The sequence below is a fragment of the Drosophila virilis genome, chromosome X (genome assembly GCF_030788295.1).
Source record: "Drosophila virilis strain 15010-1051.87 chromosome X, Dvir_AGI_RSII-ME, whole genome shotgun sequence".
Lineage (NCBI taxonomy): Eukaryota > Metazoa > Arthropoda > Insecta > Diptera > Drosophilidae > Drosophila > Drosophila virilis.
This window is the reverse complement of record NC_091543.1, coordinates 12,077,760-12,097,081: the sequence shown is the minus strand read 5'-3', so window position 1 is coordinate 12,097,081 and position 19,322 is coordinate 12,077,760. Positions and strand designations below refer to the sequence as shown.

General features: G+C 45.8%; 7 protein-coding genes across 10 annotated transcripts; 3 read left to right on the top strand and 4 right to left on the bottom strand.

Moving 5' to 3' along the window:
• Positions 1-34: 34 nt before the first annotated feature.
• On the top strand, positions 35-1,130 carry LOC6633529 (protein FAM177B). Of its 2 annotated transcripts, none has more exons than XM_032439986.2 (3): positions 35-206; positions 423-630; positions 707-1,130. In XM_032439986.2, exons 2-3 carry the CDS (start codon positions 433-435, stop codon positions 1,007-1,009), a joined length of 501 nt encoding a protein of 166 aa, XP_032295877.1. In that variant the 5' UTR covers positions 35-206; positions 423-432; the 3' UTR covers positions 1,010-1,130. The 2 variants fall into 2 exon arrangements, with proteins under 2 accessions (XP_032295877.1, XP_032295876.1); XM_032439985.2 differs by having other exon boundaries at positions 291-630.
• On the bottom strand, positions 1,119-6,933 carry fz4 (frizzled 4). Of its 2 annotated transcripts, XR_004305094.2 has the most exons (5): positions 5,235-6,933; positions 4,049-4,266; positions 3,104-3,989; positions 2,932-3,028; positions 1,119-1,598 (listed from the first exon to the last, which is right to left on the bottom strand). XR_004305094.2 is itself a non-coding variant. In XM_002057320.4 (4 exons), exons 1-3 carry the CDS (start codon positions 6,239-6,241, stop codon positions 3,106-3,108), a joined length of 2,109 nt encoding a protein of 702 aa, XP_002057356.1. In that variant the 5' UTR covers positions 6,242-6,933; the 3' UTR covers positions 1,119-3,028; positions 3,104-3,105. The 2 variants fall into 2 exon arrangements, 1 of the variants encoding a protein (XP_002057356.1); XM_002057320.4 differs by having other exon boundaries at positions 1,119-3,028.
• Positions 6,934-7,724: 791 nt separating this feature from the next.
• Usf (upstream transcription factor usf) lies at positions 7,725-10,096 on the bottom strand. Its single transcript, XM_002057319.4, has 2 exons — positions 8,666-10,096; positions 7,725-8,554 (listed from the first exon to the last, which is right to left on the bottom strand). The coding sequence occupies exons 1-2, from the start codon at positions 9,664-9,666 to the stop codon at positions 8,290-8,292; spliced, it is 1,266 nt and encodes a 421-aa protein (XP_002057355.1). The 5' UTR covers positions 9,667-10,096; the 3' UTR covers positions 7,725-8,289.
• A 360-nt stretch (positions 10,097-10,456) lies between these two features.
• MED18 (mediator complex subunit 18) lies at positions 10,457-11,421 on the top strand. The gene is made up of 3 exons (XM_002057318.4): positions 10,457-10,657; positions 10,719-11,005; positions 11,063-11,421. Exons 1-3 carry the CDS (start codon positions 10,536-10,538, stop codon positions 11,302-11,304), a joined length of 651 nt encoding a protein of 216 aa, XP_002057354.1. The 5' UTR covers positions 10,457-10,535; the 3' UTR covers positions 11,305-11,421.
• Positions 11,306-13,519, bottom strand: Pex5 (peroxin 5). Its single transcript, XM_002057317.4, has one exon. The coding sequence runs from the start codon at positions 13,395-13,397 to the stop codon at positions 11,736-11,738; it is 1,662 nt and encodes a 553-aa protein (XP_002057353.1). The 5' UTR covers positions 13,398-13,519; the 3' UTR covers positions 11,306-11,735.
• A 293-nt stretch (positions 13,520-13,812) lies between these two features.
• On the top strand, positions 13,813-19,018 carry LOC6633493 (protein MMS22-like). Its single transcript, XM_002057316.4, has 3 exons — positions 13,813-14,273; positions 14,326-14,927; positions 14,987-19,018. Exons 1-3 carry the CDS (start codon positions 13,924-13,926, stop codon positions 17,446-17,448), a joined length of 3,414 nt encoding a protein of 1,137 aa, XP_002057352.1. The 5' UTR covers positions 13,813-13,923; the 3' UTR covers positions 17,449-19,018.
• Positions 17,642-18,956, bottom strand: LOC26531847 (uncharacterized). 2 transcript variants are annotated; one of them, XM_015170255.3, is made up of 3 exons: positions 18,504-18,956; positions 17,919-18,442; positions 17,642-17,801 (listed from the first exon to the last, which is right to left on the bottom strand). In XM_015170255.3, exons 1-2 carry the CDS (start codon positions 18,954-18,956, stop codon positions 17,945-17,947), a joined length of 951 nt encoding a protein of 316 aa, XP_015025741.1. In that variant the 3' UTR covers positions 17,642-17,801; positions 17,919-17,944. The 2 variants fall into 2 exon arrangements, with proteins under 2 accessions (XP_015025741.1, XP_015025742.1); XM_015170256.3 differs by having other exon boundaries at positions 17,642-18,442.
• Positions 19,019-19,322: the final 304 nt, after the last annotated feature.

Genomic DNA, 19,322 nt, shown 5'->3' with positions numbered 1-19,322 from the left:
TAACAGCCGTTCAATTTGTATGCGATTTTTGATTACATTGTGTTGTTTTATGTTTTTGTTGATGCGCACGTAGCGTATACATCGGCATTGAGTCGGCATTTTATTGATTACATATGGGAAATTGGCGCTTGGCACGCAACGCCGGCCCCCAACCCAAGGACAAAACCGACCCCCATATGGACAGGCGACATTAACTTGCTTTTTTTGTATGTTACTTTGTTTTGTTTTGTGTGTTTGACAATTCAAGACCAAAACGACGGTTGAGCCGTTCAAATTGTGTTTGTTTTCAGCTGTCCCGGCCATTCACTCAGCGCCGTGCCTGTGTAGAAGCCGCAGCTTTCGTGTGTGTGACTAACCAAACTATAACATTAGCATAATCAATTCATAAATTATATTCAAATACCAGCAGTAATTATTATTAGTACTAGCAATATGTCGACTGCAGTTGATGGCGGGGAAGCCGCCGCCGCCGCCGCCGCCCGATGCGAAACCGATCGCATTTCCGCCCTTGAGCTGCAATCGAATAAAAAGATGCTATACTTCAGCGATGGCGTCATGGAGGAGCTCTCGTCCAGCGATAGCGATATTGAGCCAGACGTGCCCGATAAGGCGTACGATGTCCAATTGCAGGTAAGCCATGCAATAAATAATTGACTACAAATTGTTAATCTGTGTATGCATTTCAAATTTGTGACTCATTTGGCAGCGCGAATTGCCCCTGGGACCGCGCCTACGTTACAAGGCCACCAAGGTGGGCAACAATATATTGGCCGGCATCGATTACGTTGGCGGCGGCCTGGCCTCATTCCTGGGCATAACAAACTCGAAATATGCCAGCGAACTAAAATACCATCAGCGTGCCAAAGAGCAAGCCGATGCCGAGGCCGCTGCCGACGAGGACCTTGACAATTGGCAAACGCAGGCGAACAACAACAATTCCAGCGATACCATTGTGGTCTGCGCGCCCGCTCGTCGTGACGAGGAGGCGTTGCCACCCAGTCGAATATAATAATTAATTGGGCAATGAACTCAACTGTAAGAATACAATAGAAAATGCCATAAATGCTCATCAGGTAAAATTGTAAACATTTTATAGACTACGTACATAAAAATATGTATTAAAAATCAAATCATTTTCGACACTTTATTCGCTATAAATAAGTTACAAAATACAAATTACATATCTATAAACAATTTGTAAGACATTGTTTTATTAGACAAAAAAAAAAAGGGGGACAGCACAATCAAATTTGGCCAAATATATCTTAGAAAAATATACATATATTAGATATTAAGTGTATAGTCATTTTGTATATAGAGCTCTCTTAACAAATATATTTGCATAGGCCACACATACATATATATAATTATAAATATGTTAAGTACTTGGAAGTTTCAGTTTTTTTTTTCTTCTTAGTATTTTCTTAAGCTAATGGCACATTGAATACAATTACAATTTATAGTTCGAATTCCGTTCTAAGTTAAGTACACTTTCGGTTCGCAAAATGCGTTATTCAATCGAATTGCATGGGGTTTTTGTTGAATTGTTCAAATCTTTCAAATAAAAAAAATGAATCACAGTATCACAGTATTTCTTGCTGCGTAAACAAACAAAAATGAGCAAAAAACAATTCAAATATATATGTATATATAATATATAAGAAGCCAGATAAAAAAATATATGTGGGGCAAGCATTTAATCAATTGTACTTTGGTTACGCCTACAGCAGCGCTAAATAATAATAATAATAATAATAATATAGTAAAATAACTGTTTATTACACATGCATTGGAGTGCCATGAAATAGTTTTGATATAGAAAAATAAATGCCCGATACATATGTATATTTTGTTGTGCTTATTTTCACCAAGGTTGCCAGCTGGGTTTTTGCGGTTTTTTGCTCAAAATACAATTTTTTTTTTATACATAGTTTATCCAAATATTATTGCACTTTTTAATCATCATTTTAGTTTGTAGAATTGCACTCATGATAACCAAAACATTGAATAACAAAAAGTGAAATTGTTTCGTGAAAAATGTGTAAAAGCAAGGCCCGAACCGAAACATGGGTTCATGGATGTGAAAAACAAGGTTGCACGAGCCTAACCTTGAACGCAAAGCGTTGATTCAAACCGCGAACCTTGTTTTTCATTTCCATGAAAACGGGTTTTACGTATGCAGCCATATTAAGTTCTATGTGTGACTTTTAGTGTTTTTTTTGTTTTTACTTATTTCATGGCACCCCACACGAAACAACGGAACACAACATAAAAGTTAAAATAGTAAGTAAACACACACACACACACACGCACGCACACATAGATTATTTTAAACTAATACAGTTACAGAAATACGTTTAAGTGGGATTCCCAAAAGTCAGCGCCTGTAAATACTATGTAGCGCGCTTTAGTTAAAAAAATAAAAATAAAAACAAACAGAATAAACTCATCATATTAATACTCATGTATGTACAGGGTACATACAGCGATGATAGGGGTTTTGTGTGTTTTGGATCGTTGCTAAAAAAAAAATGGTAGCAATTAAAGGAGCTTTGCTAAGCTGAGGCGAAATTTATGCACATGGATAGGGTTTGGCCGGGTTTTGCATGCGTTTTATTGCAGCCCTGCGGCTCGGGATATCTGGCATAGAACGACGGACATAGCACCCAGACCTAACCTAAATATGAATAGCATCTGCATAGATCCTTCCAATTTTGAGAAGGGGTACTTTAATATCTAAAATTGCAGGCTTCGTTTTCTCATAGTTACCTAATACCTTAGGCGTACCTCTTTAAAAAAAAAAAAAAGAAGGAATTATGATTTGAAAATTAAATTATGAACCCCGATGTGATGCTGCTGAATAGTGCATAATTCAATTGCAATTTTCTAAACGCATTAAAAGCTAAACTAGGATAGGATCTATATGCTGACCTTGGCAGGAACGTTCTGGTAAACAGCCGCAGCTGTTGGCAATTCATTTCGTGCGGCATCAGACTTGAAGAACTCGTTTCCGTAGAAACCATTTTAACTGGAGTTGAAGAACAAAAGCAAAATCCATATTAAAGATAGACCAAGACCATATGGAACAGTTGCAGTTACTCACCCTCACAGCAGCGTCTCGTTGCCATAGCGCTGCAACTGCAGCGGATAGTGGGAATAGTTGGCATGATGGCCATGATGATGATGCTTCTGTGGCGGCGCATAGTAGAGGCGATGTGTGGAGTGCGCCGTCGGCGTTTGCTGTACGCTGCGGCCCAGCGAATAATTGGACATTTGGTTAAGCGAAATGGAGCCGGCGCCCGTTTGTGTCTTCTGCTTGTAGGGGCTGGTGATGAGCGGCGGTGCGCTGACCAAAGACTGATGCGAGGGTCGCACCGAATGATAGGAGACAACAGTGCTGCTGCATGCAATATGCGAGCCACGCGAGCTGCTCTGCCCGTCAAGCGCTGACTGATGATGGTGCTGCTGGGCGTGCGACTGTTGCAGCTGCAGCTGCAGCTGCTGCTGTTGATGCGGATGTGGATGGTGTGCGCGTTCCACGCCTGTGGCCTGCTTGAGCGGACGCATGGACAGCTGACGTTTGTACATACTGGATATGCTGGGACCCAGCACCCAGGCGAAACAGCAAATGCCCAGCATAAGCTCCATGAAAGCGCGCGTTAAGTACGGCCAAAGCGGTGTGCTCGTCTCCCGTTGACTTAGCCAGACATCAATGTTGGCAAACTCATAGATGACCGCAAGCAGCAGCAGGGCACAGGCGGCGCCATAGATGAACAAAAAGATGCCAATGCCAGAGCTGTTGTGCACACCCATCTGCAGTTGCTGTTGCAAGCTTAACGCGTTGCTGTTGCGCAAGATCTCCTTGTTGCGACAGTGCACCAAATAGCCAGAGATTAGATTCATCGAGCCAAATATCCAATAGCAAAAGACGGGCGTGGCGACCAGCACCTGCAGCGCTTTATCCGATTGATTGCCCACAAAGCAAGCGCCTGCAAAAGTGTAGCAATTAGTTGAAATTCCATGGAAATGCATAAAACACGCAACATACCCAACAGCTCATCCGCATCCACGAGCCGCATTACAATTACCGCAGCCGTTTGGAACGCCGGCAGTCCCCAGGCCACAAAACAAACAAAATTATTGCGCGCCAAATCCTGCTGGGCGGTGCTGCCGCCATGACGTTTGCCGGGCAGCGCTACGTGACCTTTGGTGTCGGGACTATTGCGGCGTATATCGCGATGCCAGCCCAGGCATAAAATGGCCCACCTGAAACACACACAGACACACACAACGATATCATAGCAACAATAACATTGACAACACAGGCAACTATTAACGGGTCAATGACTTTTTCGTTTTCCCCCCCATCTTTCAGCCTTGTGGGTGGAATGGAATTAAAAAATTAGTTTGAAAGTGAAGTTGTTGTACAAAATGTACAGTTTATCAAGAAGGTACGTTTGTAATCCAGTGAAGCGCATTTTAAAAATATGTGAGCCAGATGTACTTTACACCTTTGCACCCAATTTTCCCAACTCGATGGGAATTCTTAATTAACTTTTAACTTTTTTAGAATGAAGTTCTTTGATTATAAATGCAATTATATTAAATTTGATTTGAGAAAGTGATCTTTTCGAGAACTGATCAAATTGTGAGTTGTTGTTTTAAATATATAAATGTTAGAAGTCGTTAATATGTAGACTTATATACTGAAGTCCATATTTAGATGTTATCGTTAGCTAATCCTCATGTTAAAAGTTGTTGGGGCACATATCAAGCTGGTAAATATTTGCTGTCTAAGCACAAATTTGCTTTCCTTGAACATATGGACGCTAAATTAGAAATTAGACGCTAATATACAATAATTTTATATACCACACAGCGCATATTAAATATTGCTTTAAATAAAAAGGATGAAGATGCGACAAAACTATTTAAGGCAATTTCGTCATGATTCGAATGATAGAAGCAGAAGATCGTACAGATCGGATCGGATCGGATCACGAAATCATATAGTTATTGTTGGTTGAAGCTTAAGTTCTTGTATGGAATATCCGATTATCTTGATCAAATCCAGGAATCCTCACGTGTCTGCACAACCGTTGAACATATGTTTATAGGGGTAGGGTATTTTGTGTTCGACCCTAAAAGGATCCATATGTAGATTTTCGGATAGAAAACTCTTTGACACAATTCTGAAATAGTTTCGCTAGAGTGAAGTATGGTGTAGGACTTACCAGGCGCAGGCAGCCATGCCAAAATAGTAGCGCAATAGAAAGACGCTGGCACAGGCCGCATTGGAGAGGCCATCGACACTCAGCAGAGATTCGTTGGGCGCCTGGGGATCTGTGCCGCAGGCGGTGCCCGTGCGTCCGACAATGAAACGCACCGTCCAACCGATGGTTACCATGTTGTGGCACCAGAGCAGCGGCGATAATAGACGCGACCATTTGGCGCCGGCATTTCGTCCACGATTATCGCCGCCGAGCAGCACCAGACAGAGAGTGGCCACACAGGCGAGTCCTAGGCCGGCGTACGCCCAGGTGGATACCCAGATCTCGGACAGATGCTTCTCGCTGGGCGTGAAGAGTATGTCTGCTTCGCAGAGTGGCGCACAGCGTCCGGAACGATGCAGTTTCACATACAAATGGGATTTGGCCAGAGTCGAGCAATCCAGCGGCAGTGGTGCGCCCACCTTAAGGCCGGGCAACTGCTGCCCATAAAGCTCATGGTCCTGCATGGCCAGATGCGTTTCGCCCGGCCCCTCCATGCACATGGTCTCGTGATTGTTCTCGCGCGGAAAACGATCGCAGTCAAGCGCCGGCGGCCAGGGAAAGCCGAAACCCTGCAGCACTGGATGGCAGCGTATGCGCACAGATTCGCACAGACTGCGGCAGGGTCCAATCGAATGCACCGGCGCCTTGGGCGTGCACATGGGGACATATGCGGCGCAAAGGAAAAGCTTCAGCTGAGAGCTGCAATCGTATTCGATGAGCGGCGCAAACGTTTGCAGCGTGTACTCCACATCCGTTTGCAGCTCATGACCGACCAGATTGGGCATGGAGGTCTCATTGTAGCCAATGCCGCGGCACATCTCGATGCGTATCGGTTCGCATTGACGGAAGATGATTTCGGGCGGGGCGTGGCTGCTGCTGCTGATGATGCCGCTGCCAGTGCTGCTGCTGGCACCGCTTGCAGCAGGCGCAAGCAGCAGCAATGTTGCCAGCATCCATTTTGCGTTCATCCTGATTCCAAGTTATTGCTGCTGTTTTTGTGCTTGTTGTTCAGTTGCTTTGCATAGTGCCCCCCTACCCGACCCTGTTCGAAGAGAACTGGTTCCACGCGCTCGCACTCGCACTCGCACTCGCACTCGTTGTTAATTACAGCTATCTCTTTTGCGCAGCTCATGCGTCGCAGCCGCTGCCACCGCCCGCCCGCCTATCTGGCCCCTGGACTCCCCTTGTCAACTCGTTAACTACCTTGGCGTCGTTCTTGTTATCGTGCCGTCGCTGTCGCCGTCGACGTCGCTGCTGCAAACTAGTTTGGTGTTCTTGTTCTTTCACAATTGGTATGCAGATTATCTTTTGCCCAATTACAATTTTACACTTTTTTCCTGTTGCCTTTTGCCTGTTGCCTCTTGCTGCTGCACAGTTTTGCACTTGTTTATGATTTTCCCGTCAATTTGGGGCTTGTTTGTTTACTTAAGGCACAGCACTAGTTAAAAATATCTATATTTATTTATGTTTGCAGTTCGTCACATCGTTTGTGTTTGGCCAAGTTGATTTTCAGCATTCAAATTGCCAGCAGAAATAAAATCTCGAGCTCACTAGTTGAATGTTTACTACTATAGCTTCTTTCGAACCAAGAAATTGAGACTTGTAAATATTGCGTTGAATCGTTTAGTAGAACATCTAGATGTTCTTATCGATAGCAGACGGCTTATGAGCTGTGGCGGCACGACGATAACTATGCTGCTATTGAGTATGTTAACAGTGTTGGTTAGCAGCCAACAGCCGATAACATTCACAATAGGCCAACAACCAAGATGCCGCAATTATGCAAAGAGCGGGTAAACGAGAACCGTTTGTTTTGTGTTTTTATTGAATTTAATAGAATTATTAACTGGTATATATGTAGATAGCAACAAGTAACAGAAATTGCACTTTCATTTTATCAACGCTATACCAAAAACAATTTTTTTCTAACGATTCACAACAATATACGTTCAAAATTTTTTACAATTTTTCTATAACAATACTGTTATTCTGTACACACCACTACAAGAGCGCAATGCATATGTATTGAAGTTCAACACACAAGCACGCATACTAATTCTCTCTCTCTCTCTCTCTCTCTCTTGTGATTTTGTATTTGTCTAACTCTTCAAGACATATGCTCTCTTGCTTGCTTTATGATTGGCCTGATTGCAGTTATGTCTCCAATTATTTGTTTTTGTCCGATATAGGGCTATATAATGCTCGCCATTGTGTCATGTTGTATTGGGAAGCATTTATCCAGCCACATATCGATTATGTGCAGACTTTGTTAACCGCTTTATGTATATTTATAATATATGTATATATGTATATAATTGTATAGGTAGTTATAGATAATTGTTTGTTTTCTTGTTTGTTTTTTTAAGATATTACAAATACTTTACATTATTTAATTAGTGCGAGTAACAATTACAATAAAATCGAGAAAACAAGCACAATCTGCTCAAAATATGAAATAGTTTAGGTATTTTGCGTATGTTCGTATATATAAATATATGTATATAAGTCAGCATATGTATGTATATGAATATGTTTGTAAGTATGCCATGAGGATTGACAACGATTTAACAAAAAGAATATCAGCGATAACAAGGAAAATCTTCGGCCAACCGAAGCATTACGCTGCCCGCATAACTCTCAACAAATTGTGGCACATAAAATGTTTATACTATGTTATATAGGTATGTAAGTAGTATGTATATATATTGACTATTGTTTGTTCTTTGGTTGGTGAGCCTGAATGAGGGTGTGCAGCAGTGTTGCCAACTGCCGTTCAAAAAACTAGCTGAATCCAATGTTAAAAAAAAAAAAAAAACAAAGCTGAAACTAGCTGATTTAGCTTTCAGAGCAAAAATTGACAATTAACCGGATTGGCTAAAACTTGTCATTGAGAAGTCACAATAAAAGCTAAATCAATCAACATTTTCAATTGCTTACGAGACCTCTGAATATAGTCGAATTTCGCTAGAAAATAGCTGAATTGGCAACACTGATGGATAGGGCTTTCATATTACGTTTACTCATCGTAGTCGGTAATCATGAGGCCCCGTTTGGTGAAGTTTATCGATGAGACCGTTGAGAGATTTGGTGCCGCATCGATGCCATCGAAGAGGTCACTAGTAGCTGAGCTGTTCAGGGAATTAAGCGTTACATTGAATGAGCCGCCAGCGGTATTGAAACGCTCCTGCAGCTCCTGTTGCTGCTTTAGGTTCTCCAATTCATCGCGCAGCGCCTGATTGGTCAGACGCAGACTCTCCGCCTCCTGCAGGCAGTCGCGCAAGCTAAATAATATTAATATGGATATTAACATATATATGTTTTTTTTTAAATATGGCTTTAATTTTTGAAATAAATCTGGGAGCGCTTATAGCCCCGCCCTATCCTATACTTACTGATCAATCTCGTTCTGCATGCTCTTGATGTAGTCGCAGGCCTTGATTAGTATTTGCGATTTGGAGTCGTTGGGTGGTGTGCGTCCATTATTTTGGCTACTTCTAATGGTCGCCTTGCTGTCCAACGTGTCAGCATGGCCAATGGCATTGGTCGTGGTCGGTTTATAGCGATTACCTTCCGTGGGCAACATCTCTTTCAGCTTAAAGATCCAGCAATTGATTTTATCGCGACGTCGACGCTCCACTTCGTTGTGTGTGGCGCGTCGCTTATCATCACGTTTTTTATACGCATCCAATTTGACATTGTAGCCAGCACAGAGTGGAGGAGCTGCAGCAGTAGCTGTTGCGTTTGGGGCCAAATGGTTGGCAACTGATGCTGCGTTTAGAGAGGAACTGCTGCTGCTGCTGGGTGAATCCTTGCTGGCAGCAACAACAATATTGTGTGTGCTCGTTGAGCCGCCACCACTAACGAATAGCACGTTTGTGGACGGCGTGGAAATGGAGTCCGGCTCCAGTTTGATGGAAGCCATTGGTTGCTGTGCATGCTTTAACAGCATTTGATCGTTCGTTTTCGGACCGACACTGGTGGCAATTGTGTGCGTTGTGTCCTTAACTAAATAGATTTCACAACCAGTTGGCAGCTGCAGATTTGTGGGCAACAAGGCATGCAGTGCATCCAGATCTGGCTCCTGCTTAATGCTCTCAATGGCATAAAACTCTTGAGATTCATTTGAGTTGTCATCATCGCCGCATATGGTTAAATAGATTTGAGCACCATTATTCATGTCAACGCCGCCCACCGCAACACTACCACTGGTTAGAAACAGCCCGTTCGCCGTGGATGTGCCACAAATACTCCCATTCCCGTTTACATTTCCGTTTCCGTTGCCATATGCGCTGCTCAGCAGCGCGACGTCTGTTGCTGTTGCAGCTGCGGCTGCGGCTGCTGTTGCTGTTGCAGCTGTGGCTAGCTCCAGACGTGGCCGTTTCTTCACATTCATTGCAGCTGTTTGTTGTTGTGCTTCTTGCCGTTTGTTGCATTAACATAAGATGTCATCTCACTTTGTGTTATGTTTATCTCGTTATAAGGCTGGCACAATGGGTGTCTCCTTTTCTTTTCTTTTCTTTTTTTTTTTTTTTGTTGTTGTTCACGTAACTTTTTGTAATTTGAGAGGCGTAGCTGGCACTGCTGCTGCTGCTGCTGCTACTACTACTACTAACTACCGTTATGGCGGACTGTTTCAAAACAACTCGTTGGCAATATGTATTGCATTCGTTTGGCCATTTAGTAAGCAGCAAGAATACAAACACACATTTGTTGTTAAACAACCAGAATAATTGTCATTGCAACGATATGTGGCTGTTCTTTTTTGCGTCTGGCATCCTTATCTGCAGACTTCAGCTGGCAACCCCACCCGCAACAAAGTGAGTCAAGAATTATCGCATATTAAGATAACGCCACGAAAGTATATACAATGCAATTGGTACAAGACTTTTGTTCTGCGCATCTACGTCATGTGTCAATGAGAGGGCTAACTGGATTCGATAACAATATTAATATAAGAAAACTAGCTTATATCGTTAGTCATTCATTTTATTGGAGTATGGTCTTAAGCCCATAACGTGCAAATTCTAATTTTAGTTTGGATATCTATTAAATTTTCAGCCTTGACGTCATGCAGCTCTCTTGTAATTGTGTTGACTTATCGAAAGCTGCGCATGGCGAACCTTCTAAAATCGACCATGCCCAAACAACAATCTGCTTCGATAAAACGATAGGCAATGTTATTTTTTTTTTTTTGCAATATAACAGTGAAATATCATAGAAAATCATTAATTGAAATTGCGTGTTAATATTATAATATTATCAATGGCTATCCCATCAGCACGTGAATCACTTACACTTGCAGTAAATAATCGTTTTCTTCCAAATCTCGAGTACTTGCTTCAAGGCTCGATTTTAGACACAGCGGTCGAGCATTTAATGCACAGGTTCGTATTGAAGACCGGCGAAGAAAGATATGTACATAGATTAGATCAATGTCCTTGACAGATTGAAAGGCCTATGCGATAATGTGGACACCTCACCGGAGACGTTTCATGACCTAGAGGTGTGTATGAGCCTGCGGCAACCAAATTCACCACAGCCGCTGCTGCTGCGGGTGCGACGCGCCCTTGGACGGGATGCGCCGTTCCAGATGCGTTATTTGGGACAGCCCGAGGTGGATATGCGCCGACCCACGCTGGTGCGCAGCTGCATGGATTGTGCCTGTACCAATGGCATTCTTGACTTCCTCTCCGAAATGGGATTTCGCCTGGAATTCGAGTATATAGCAAAAGGTAAGGTAGCCTGCCTGCATAACCCGAACTCTTGTTCATCAGCTCTTCTCTTTTTAGGCTACATGTTTCGCAAGGGTCGCATGAAGATAACCGTCTCGAAGTTAATCAAAATTGTACCCGGAAAACAGCAAGACATGGCAAATGAGCCCATCTCGCAGAGCTACATTGTTGAATTATCGGTTGTTGCGCCCACTGGTCAGGAGAATGTTGGCGAGGAGATGCGTCTGTTTGCGGAACAACTTAAACCTCTGGTACAGCTGGAAAAGATAGATTACAAACGTCTAGGCAATCTGCCATAAATCTATTCAAATGAATCCTCTAGCAACAAAACATAGAATATTTTATTAGATATAATAAGCACGATTATGTATAATGAATATATATATATATGTTAGATAAACTTTTAATACCATAAATATGATTGATATAACTTTGGGGTAATGCCACAAAAACTTTCTCGTTAATTGCGGCAATCCGAGATTAAATTGAATCTAGAAGCATCTAGTTGGCCTTGGTAATAGCTTTAAAATGTGATTATTTGATCAAAAATCAACAAAAAAATTTAATTTCAGTTTCTAAAAGCTTACACATAGAAAAATACATACAATACAATCATTTAACAATCGTATGGAAAACCTGACATATTGACGGGAATGCAAACGAAAAATAGGAAATATTTACATAGAGCTAAACCCAAACCCTGCTACCAACTGCATTACGGCGACAGTTGCTAATCCTTAAAGGCCTCGTTGAGTGCGGCCAAGTTGCGATCGCTGATGTAACCCTGCAACTCGCTGCGACCCATCAATGAAATGACCATTTTTAGCGTACTCCAGATGGACTCGGACATCTGATTTTGTCCAAAGGCCTGGGCATTGGGCAGCTCTCTTGCGGCATTCGTGTGTGCCTGCATAGTAAGGGCCGTAATCAGATGCTCGGCGGCCTCCTTGTAGGCCTTCAAGTTCATGCAGCAGACGCCGACATTGTAGCGAACGCGTATGAAACCAGGCTGCAGCTGAAGTGCCTGCTGGTACGCTTCGACAGCCTCCACGGAGCGTGAGCCGTTGGCCAAGCTAGCGCCCAGACGATTCCACAGCTTGGCATTTTGCGGATCCACATGCACGGCGGAACGATAACAGTCGACCGCTTTGTCAAATTCGCCGGATAGATTATAGAGGACACCGAGTGCCTCCTGTAAATCGGCGTCCACTTGGGCGGGTTGCATGCGCACCGCCTCCAAATATACCTGCTGCAAATCACGCAGCTTGTTGCCGCCAATCAGAGAAGAGGCCAGCGATGTTCCCTCCGATTTCAGCAGGGGATAGGCCGATAGTAAATGCTTATACCGTGGATGCGCCTCTAACCAGTTGGAGAGCATTTTAACCGCATTGCTCTGCAGACCTTCATTGGTGAAGCACACGGCTAGGGCCATGAGCACCTGCCGGTTTCCCGGCTGTAGTTCGAGTGCGCGTTTTAGTGCCGCAATGCCTTGTGGATCCATTTCGTTTTCGGCCTGAGAGACGCCCAACAGCTGCCAGACTTCGGCACGTTCCGGCTCCTTTTTAGCAGCCACCTCAAAGCAAAGCACTGCGCTGGGTATGTCGCCCTTCATCAAATACTCCTTGCCCTTTTCGAAGGCGTTGTCCAGTTCGGCCATGGGATTTTGTTCAGCAAATTCGTACTCTTTGTAAGCGTCCAGGTTCTCATTGTACTCGGATAGCCAGGGATGCTCGTTTTCCTCAGCCAGTTTCTGCCATTCGTCCTGTAGGCGCTGCCAGAACTTTTCATTGAAATTTGTAGCCGTCTGTTCGTTGTGCTCTTTGTTGCGCTGAAAATCGCTAATCCAATCCTCGACAGACTCGCCAGAATTGGCCACCTTTGGCAAATTGTCGGTTATGATCGTCTCCATGCTCTCATCGAAAAAGGTATCGTGCTGTTGCTGCTGGGGTGCAGCTGTGATAGCCATATATGGCTGTCGCATCATTTGTGGCGGCATAAAATTTTGACTGGTGATTAGTGGCTCATCAAAGAATTCCTGCGAGTGCTGCATATGTTGGTGTTGTGGCGGCAAGTGCACACTTTTATTGGGCAACTGTTGCTGCATAAAGTCCCGGCTCCATTGGCCGGCTACCTCGTTTTGCTGCGGTGCTCCATGTATGTTGATACCACGCATCTCTTGCATCAGTGTGTCCATTTGAAAAGATTGCGGTGGGGCAGCCACTTGGCCAAGAAAATCGTTAACTAGCTGCTCATCCGGGCGTGAGCTGCGTTCGAATTGCGGCTGAGAAAAACCTTCATCCTTGTGGGCAACATCACGGGTTAACTGGCCGCCCAGCTGCATCAACGGATTAACACCTCCACAATCACCTTCCACAAGTGGTCGAAACGACATCTTGCTACGTAACTGTTACTGGTTTTAATTAATAGAACAATAGATTGAGGATGAGGAACTTCGAAGATAAGAATAACGAAACAAAAGTCCAAATGTCCACAACGGGGATGGACGATATATTTCCATTGTCTTAAATATATCGAATGTCTCGACAGGTATCGAGTATGTGAGTGTTTTGAAGAAGAAGCAGAGCTTGTTTTGCCGCCAAACTCAATATTCAAACTTCAAAACGAACAAATCAATACTAAGGGCTACGAACACACAAGAAAGTTATTTACCTAGAAAACTGCGTGTTATTTCATATATTGTCAATAAATAGAATATTTTCTTGACACTTAACTTACAAAGCCCGTTCATCTCTAGCCAAAACACTTGCGCAATATCAATTTATCGATAATTGTGCGATCGATATTGCCATCTAAATATGCAGAAGTTTTGGCGCGAAAATGTTGCAGTTCAATGCCTGCTATCAATAACAATAAATAATAATAAGCTTGAACCGGCGATTTAGTCCATTGCACCAACAATGGACTATGATCTATTCCAGTCGGATGACGATGAGGACATTCTAACCGCCTTTTTGCAAGCAACACAAAAGCCACAACCAGAATCGCAACCACCGTTGGAGCAGTTATTGAACAGCAATGAGGAGTTTGAACATGAGGACGATGCCTTGGATCTGCTGCCCGAGTTTAGCTGCACTGGCCGCGATACAATCAAGACACAATCCGAATTGTCCAGCACTGGATTTGTACGTAATGGCTACGCGTTGAATGCGCAGGTGCCACGCAGCCGGCTGGACAGACTGTGCTTTGACTTCGAATTGGATCAGCTGAGAGTGTGCGCAGTCTTGCGTTATCTACATGGCGAGGCTTGGTGAGTATCCAGTTGCGTTTGTACGTACCACATGCTAATCCCGTTCGATCAGCAAGAATATACAGAAGTTATGCGGCGCTGTGGCGGGCCAGCAGCAGCTGCAATCCAAGTCCTCACTGCATGCTGCCAGTGGCTGGTACACGGTACGCCAGCAGGTCACACATTACTATCATCTGCTGCTGCACGACATGGACTCGGTAGAACAGTGGCAGCTGCTATATCCGGCAGTTAGACAGCTGCGCGAGCTGCTCAACAGCTGCCTGGACGCGGCCGCCTGGCGTATCTTGTACTTTGCCGAGCATGGCAAGGGCAACGAGTGCCAGGCGCCGGCTTATCATCTATACCACGGCGCACTCGAGTGGCGTCTGCTGGACTTGTGCTTGCAGCGCAAGTTGGAAGCAAATGCACTTGAAACAACATTGCAGTCAACATATCTGTCACAATTGGAGCGCACTCTGGATGATCTGGTGCTATGCGCCAGTTATTATCATAAAAGCAAGCACAGTGCCGAGCTGCTCCACACTTCGGCTTTTATGTGCCGCTGCAGCAAGGAGCTGTGGCTCTGGCTGTTGCTAAACCAGCAAACGGACACGGAGACTGCTTTCTGGCCGCTGTTCCACAGGGCCATGCAGCGCCACAAGGCGCAGCTGCAGCGTAGGTTTCATATACATCAACGGCCGCTGAGATTTCAATTTGTTGTATTCTGTTTTCAGTGGACGCTGCCGGCGCCGCCGTCGCCTACCATGAGTTTTATGCCTGGCTGCGCCTCAGTCTGGCTCGTTTGGGCGCTTACGATGCGGCTGGAGTCCAGCGCTTACAAACGGCGCCTCTAGCTGCGGATCAGCTGCAGACGGGCGGCTTGCTGCGTCAGTTTCTGGCCAGCCAGCCGGATGAGCAGCAGCGACGTGTCTATCTGTGCCTGTTGGCACCGTTGCAGCTGCATTGGGGCCAAGCCGACACGGATGTGCTCTGCCAGCTGTGGGAGTGTCTGCATCGTTCACTCAACTGTAACTTTAGTGCGGGCACGGCTCAGCTAGAGCAACTGCCGCTGATCTGCGCTAGCGGCGCTGCCTATTTGGAACGCTATCGGACGCTGCTGGCCAAGCCGCAGCTGGATGATCTAAATCTAAGCAGTTTTACGCTGTTCGCGCTGTTGCTGGGAAAAACGCTCCAACAGCTGCCGGCACAGGGCCGTGGTAATCAGGCACAGAAGCTGCTGGGACGCATCTTTAGCAAATTCAGTGCTGCCAAGCTGCTGGCGCTGAACGAGTCGGGCATACACCATGTTATTGAGCTGTTCCTCTGCCTATTGCTGACGTATGGCGAGTTTGGGGAGCTGGCGCCCAAGCTGCGCGAAATGCTGCTCTGTCTGGCGCTGGACAAGCTGCCCACGGCGCGTCGCCTGTTGGCAGCCAAAGGTCATATGGCTGTGCTGCTGCTTCATGCGCAACGTCGCCAGCCACTGGACGATTATGTGGCCAAGCTGCTGTCACAGCTGGCAGCCGTGCGCAACGATACGGATGTTGGCGGCATTTATGCGGCCACGCTGGAGCCCATCTTCGAGCTGGCCGATGATTTTGCACGCGGCGAACAGCTGCTGCTAGCGCCCTGGCTGACCCATTACATTGAGCACAGCCCACAGGCGGCACAGGAGCGCGTCTGGCAGGCATTACATTTGCTACTACAAAAACTAAAAGCCCACATGTCGGCAAGCGTGTGGGAGGCACTGCAGCAGCATGTGCTGCCGCAGCTGCGTCTGCAATACGTAAACGGATTTAGTAGCTGGTTGCCCAAGCTGGCCGCCGACTTTGTGGCACTGGACAAGGACAAAAAACTGCTCGATTCTCTGCTGCTGGGCGTCGAGCCGGCGAATACGGCAGCCAGCGCACAGCTGCTGCTTCATGTGCTTCAGGATGTAGCAAGTGTTGGCCAGCAACCGTCCGGTGTGCTCATCCTTCAAGTGTGGATTAAATCCTTGGTGCTGCTCAATGCCCAACACGAGACGGTGATTGCGCTGACGCCGCATGTCATCCAGCTGGAAGAGTTTCGTGCGCTCGGCCTGGACGCCGAATCGCTGGCCGGCCGGGAGCCACTGTGTGCTTTCTTTGGAGCCTTGGGTCGACGCGCACAGCAACAGGAGGCCGTGGCCCATGTACGCATGCAGCTCAGCCACAAGCTGCACGCCTATGTGGCGCACTTTGAGCACTGGCTGCCCACGGATCAGCGAGCACGCAGCAACGCAGAGACGCAAGGCCGCCAAGAGCGTCCTGAGCTGGGAGCACGTTTCTACAACTTCTTGGCCATTGTTATATATAATTGCGCAACGCTGTCCTATGTCCGCTCCAAGCCCAGCTGCTTCTTTCACCTGGCCATGGTGCGTTTCCTGCTGACCACACAGTTGCAGGCGGGCGTGCCGCCCGAGGGTCGACTGCCGCAGCTGGTGCACAAGATATTTCCGGTGTTGTTGCAGGGCATTGGCCGGCTGCCGTATCGCACGGATGCGTATCTCAGCCGCACGCTGGAGCAGCTTGTGCTGCACTGGACACCGCATTTCGGCTTCTCTAGCAATGTCAAGCTGGTGGCGCGTCCATATACAACGCTGCTGCAATCGGATACGGATGGGGAGTTGGCGCAGTTTGTGCTACAGCAGTTGGCCAGCCAGTTTCTGGGCGTGCAGCGCAGCCAGGCGGGCACGCATGTTGGCCTAATCTTGACGCTGCTGCAGCAGCTTCTTAGCGGTCTGGACGAGGCGATGGAGATGTCACGCGAGCAGCTGCCCAGCCCAGAGGCGCAGCTGTTGACGTTGCTGCGAGCGGTGCATGTGCCGTTGCTGGAGCATGTGATGTTTGTCGGCGAACTGGAGCCCAGTCGCGTCCAGGTGTTGAGCCTGTATCGTGTGCTCGTTAATTTGCGCCAGTTTCAGCGCTCGACAGCGGCACATGAGCTCTGCTCCAGCGATATACGCAGCCTGGCCGAGAAGCATTTGGCGCACTGCACCTACTTTTACTTTCAGATGCTCATCAAGCTGGCGGAGCAGGCGCCCCAAATGGTGGCGCCCCTCTTTGGGTTTGTGCGCGAGCAGGCGCGCAGCGTGGAGCTAAAACGCGGCGCTGGTGAGGATGTGGGCATACGCAAGTGCTTGCAGCGCTTGCAGCAGGTGCTGCAGTCCACCTAGTTCGGTACATATATATTTAGGTTAAGGCTAATAGCTGCAGATCAAGCCAGATCGATGCATTGTCGAGAAATCCATATTTATTATTCTTATTCTTATGCTTAAGATAATATTTGTACTTTTTTTCAAGTTGTTTTGAATCCATGTTTTTAACATTAATATACCATTTTTAAAATCGCTTTAAAACTGACCGATGTACATTATAAAACTCAATTTTATATTGACATTAATTATTTTCTTATATATATATATTGTTTTTTGGCTTTTCAAAGCTTCATTTTATGACACGTAATCAAATGAGACATCTAAAATATATTTTTTTTAAAACCGAGTGGGCATTTCGAGTCACGTCTCTCCTATTTAGAAAGGTCTTAATAAATATAAATTAAAAAAAAAAAAACAACTGCGCGTTGAGTTGTTCTCAGGCTTAAGTTTAGCATAGTTTTGGAATATGGCATTAGATGAGCTATTACCTGGAGGTGGTTACTTATGACCAAGATTATTGTGCCATTTGGTCAGCTTCCTTAACATTTTCTAGGAATTGCAACAGCGTTCGGGACAGATGGTGTCGTAGTGCACGCGCGTGGTCGCTGGAAATTGTTCGCATTTCCGACAATAGATATTCGCAAAATGCCGAATTTGCGTCCGAATTGGAGTTTGCGCCTGCCGCAGTTGGCAAAGCAGCGGCTACAGCTTGCAAGGCGGCAGCTGCCGGTGCTGATAGAGACGCTGATTTACTGGATGACGATCTTGCCGGACTTTGTGAGGCGCCAGTAGGAGATGGTAATGGGGTTGTCACGCCTGGCGCAATCGCAGCCGATGGTAATGCACCCAGTGAAGTGCTTGCTGCGATGGACACCAGTGGTATCATTGGTGTGGACGTTGTGCAGCTAGCATTGCCGCGTGTCCGACGTCTCTTGATCGACGTAGCGACCACCCGTGACGGCCGAGTCTGCGCAAAAGGTTTCGTTTCAGGGCTTGGGGTATGCTCTTTACGCTGCAAGAGAATGTTGGCGGAATTCAGCACAATGTTAAGCATCAAAAGGCAGATCATTTACCGCAGCATTCGATGGATCCGCGTTATTTTGGTCCAGGAACGACATGAGCTCGAAATAACGCCAGACCACAGCGCTGGTATTAGCCAGGCCCGCGCTTTGTCTTTTGCTTAAATTAAGCCTGTAAGTGACGCGAAGCGAGGCCCATTTTGTTTTGGCCTCGTTGACGTCGACGCCGTCTATGGCAAGGGCAGCGATAATGCTGTTCCAGCAGTCTGATCTATTCAATTTTTGCTGCAATGGACCGTCCATCCAGATCGATGGTTGTTGTTTAACAGCTTTGATTAGGCTTATAACCTCGTTCTCTGACCACTCGTGCTGAATTTTCCTTTTCAAATTTTTCTTTTTGACACGCCGCGACTTCTTCGAAATAATGGGCGCCAAATGCTCCATGTCCCTGTTGCTCATCGTTCCTAGATTTCGAAGGGACAATTTGGCAACAGACATTTCCGACATATTGCCTATGTTTATTTAGCAGGAAAACAGTTAACAATCCGCTTATGTTTTCAATTATAAAATGAAGATATCAAAATTTCAGAGGTTGCCGCATTCATGAAAATCTGCACGATATGTGGCAACCTCAGTTGCGCGTTTGCCAGCACTCTCAAAGTGCATGCAATAATCGACACTAAATCTGACAATCGATAGGCGCAAATGCCGCGTTTCCAGGCGACATGAATGTTTAATGTATGCGCCAATCTCAAAACAACGATCGCGTCTTATAAATTAAGGTATATGAGGACTCTTTTGTTAACTGCTTTAACTAGAAATTCCACATGGTAACAGTCAATAGATTCGGACACATTCTGCAGCTGGTCTTAC

Bases quoted from the DNA above. Each gene is read 5' to 3' on its own strand.
- fz4 (XM_002057320.4), bottom strand. From the start codon at position 6,241: ATGAACGCAAAATGGATGCTGGCAACATTGCTGCTGCTTGCGCCTGCT. The intron at 4,267-5,234 runs GTAAGTCCTACA...TGTGTGTTTCAG, and splicing joins GGCATGGCTGCCTGCGCCTG to GTGGGCCATTTTATGCCTGG. The intron at 3,990-4,048 runs GTATGTTGCGTG...ACACTTTTGCAG, and splicing joins GGATGCGGATGAGCTGTTGG to GCGCTTGCTTTGTGGGCAAT.
- Pex5 (XM_002057317.4), bottom strand. From the start codon at position 13,397: ATGTCGTTTCGACCACTTGTGGAAGGTGATTGTGGAGGTGTTAATCCG.
- MED18 (XM_002057318.4), top strand. From the start codon at position 10,536: ATGGCTATCCCATCAGCACGTGAATCACTTACACTTGCAGTAAATAAT. The intron at 10,658-10,718 runs GTTCGTATTGAA...TGTCCTTGACAG, and splicing joins GTCGAGCATTTAATGCACAG to ATTGAAAGGCCTATGCGATA. The intron at 11,006-11,062 runs GTAAGGTAGCCT...TTCTCTTTTTAG, and splicing joins ATTCGAGTATATAGCAAAAG to GCTACATGTTTCGCAAGGGT.
- LOC6633493 (XM_002057316.4), top strand. From the start codon at position 13,924: ATGGACTATGATCTATTCCAGTCGGATGACGATGAGGACATTCTAACC. The intron at 14,274-14,325 runs GTGAGTATCCAG...CCGTTCGATCAG, and splicing joins TATCTACATGGCGAGGCTTG to CAAGAATATACAGAAGTTAT. The intron at 14,928-14,986 runs GTAGGTTTCATA...TTCTGTTTTCAG, and splicing joins CCACAAGGCGCAGCTGCAGC to TGGACGCTGCCGGCGCCGCC.
- LOC6633529 (XM_032439986.2), top strand. From the start codon at position 433: ATGTCGACTGCAGTTGATGGCGGGGAAGCCGCCGCCGCCGCCGCCGCC. The intron at 631-706 runs GTAAGCCATGCA...CTCATTTGGCAG, and splicing joins CGTACGATGTCCAATTGCAG to CGCGAATTGCCCCTGGGACC.
- Usf (XM_002057319.4), bottom strand. From the start codon at position 9,666: ATGAATGTGAAGAAACGGCCACGTCTGGAGCTAGCCACAGCTGCAACA. The intron at 8,555-8,665 runs GTAAGTATAGGA...AATATTATTTAG, and splicing joins ATGCAGAACGAGATTGATCA to CTTGCGCGACTGCCTGCAGG.
- LOC26531847 (XM_015170256.3), bottom strand. From the start codon at position 18,956: ATGTCGGAAATGTCTGTTGCCAAATTGTCCCTTCGAAATCTAGGAACG. The intron at 18,443-18,503 runs GTAAATGATCTG...ATTCTCTTGCAG, and splicing joins CGGATCCATCGAATGCTGCG to CGTAAAGAGCATACCCCAAG.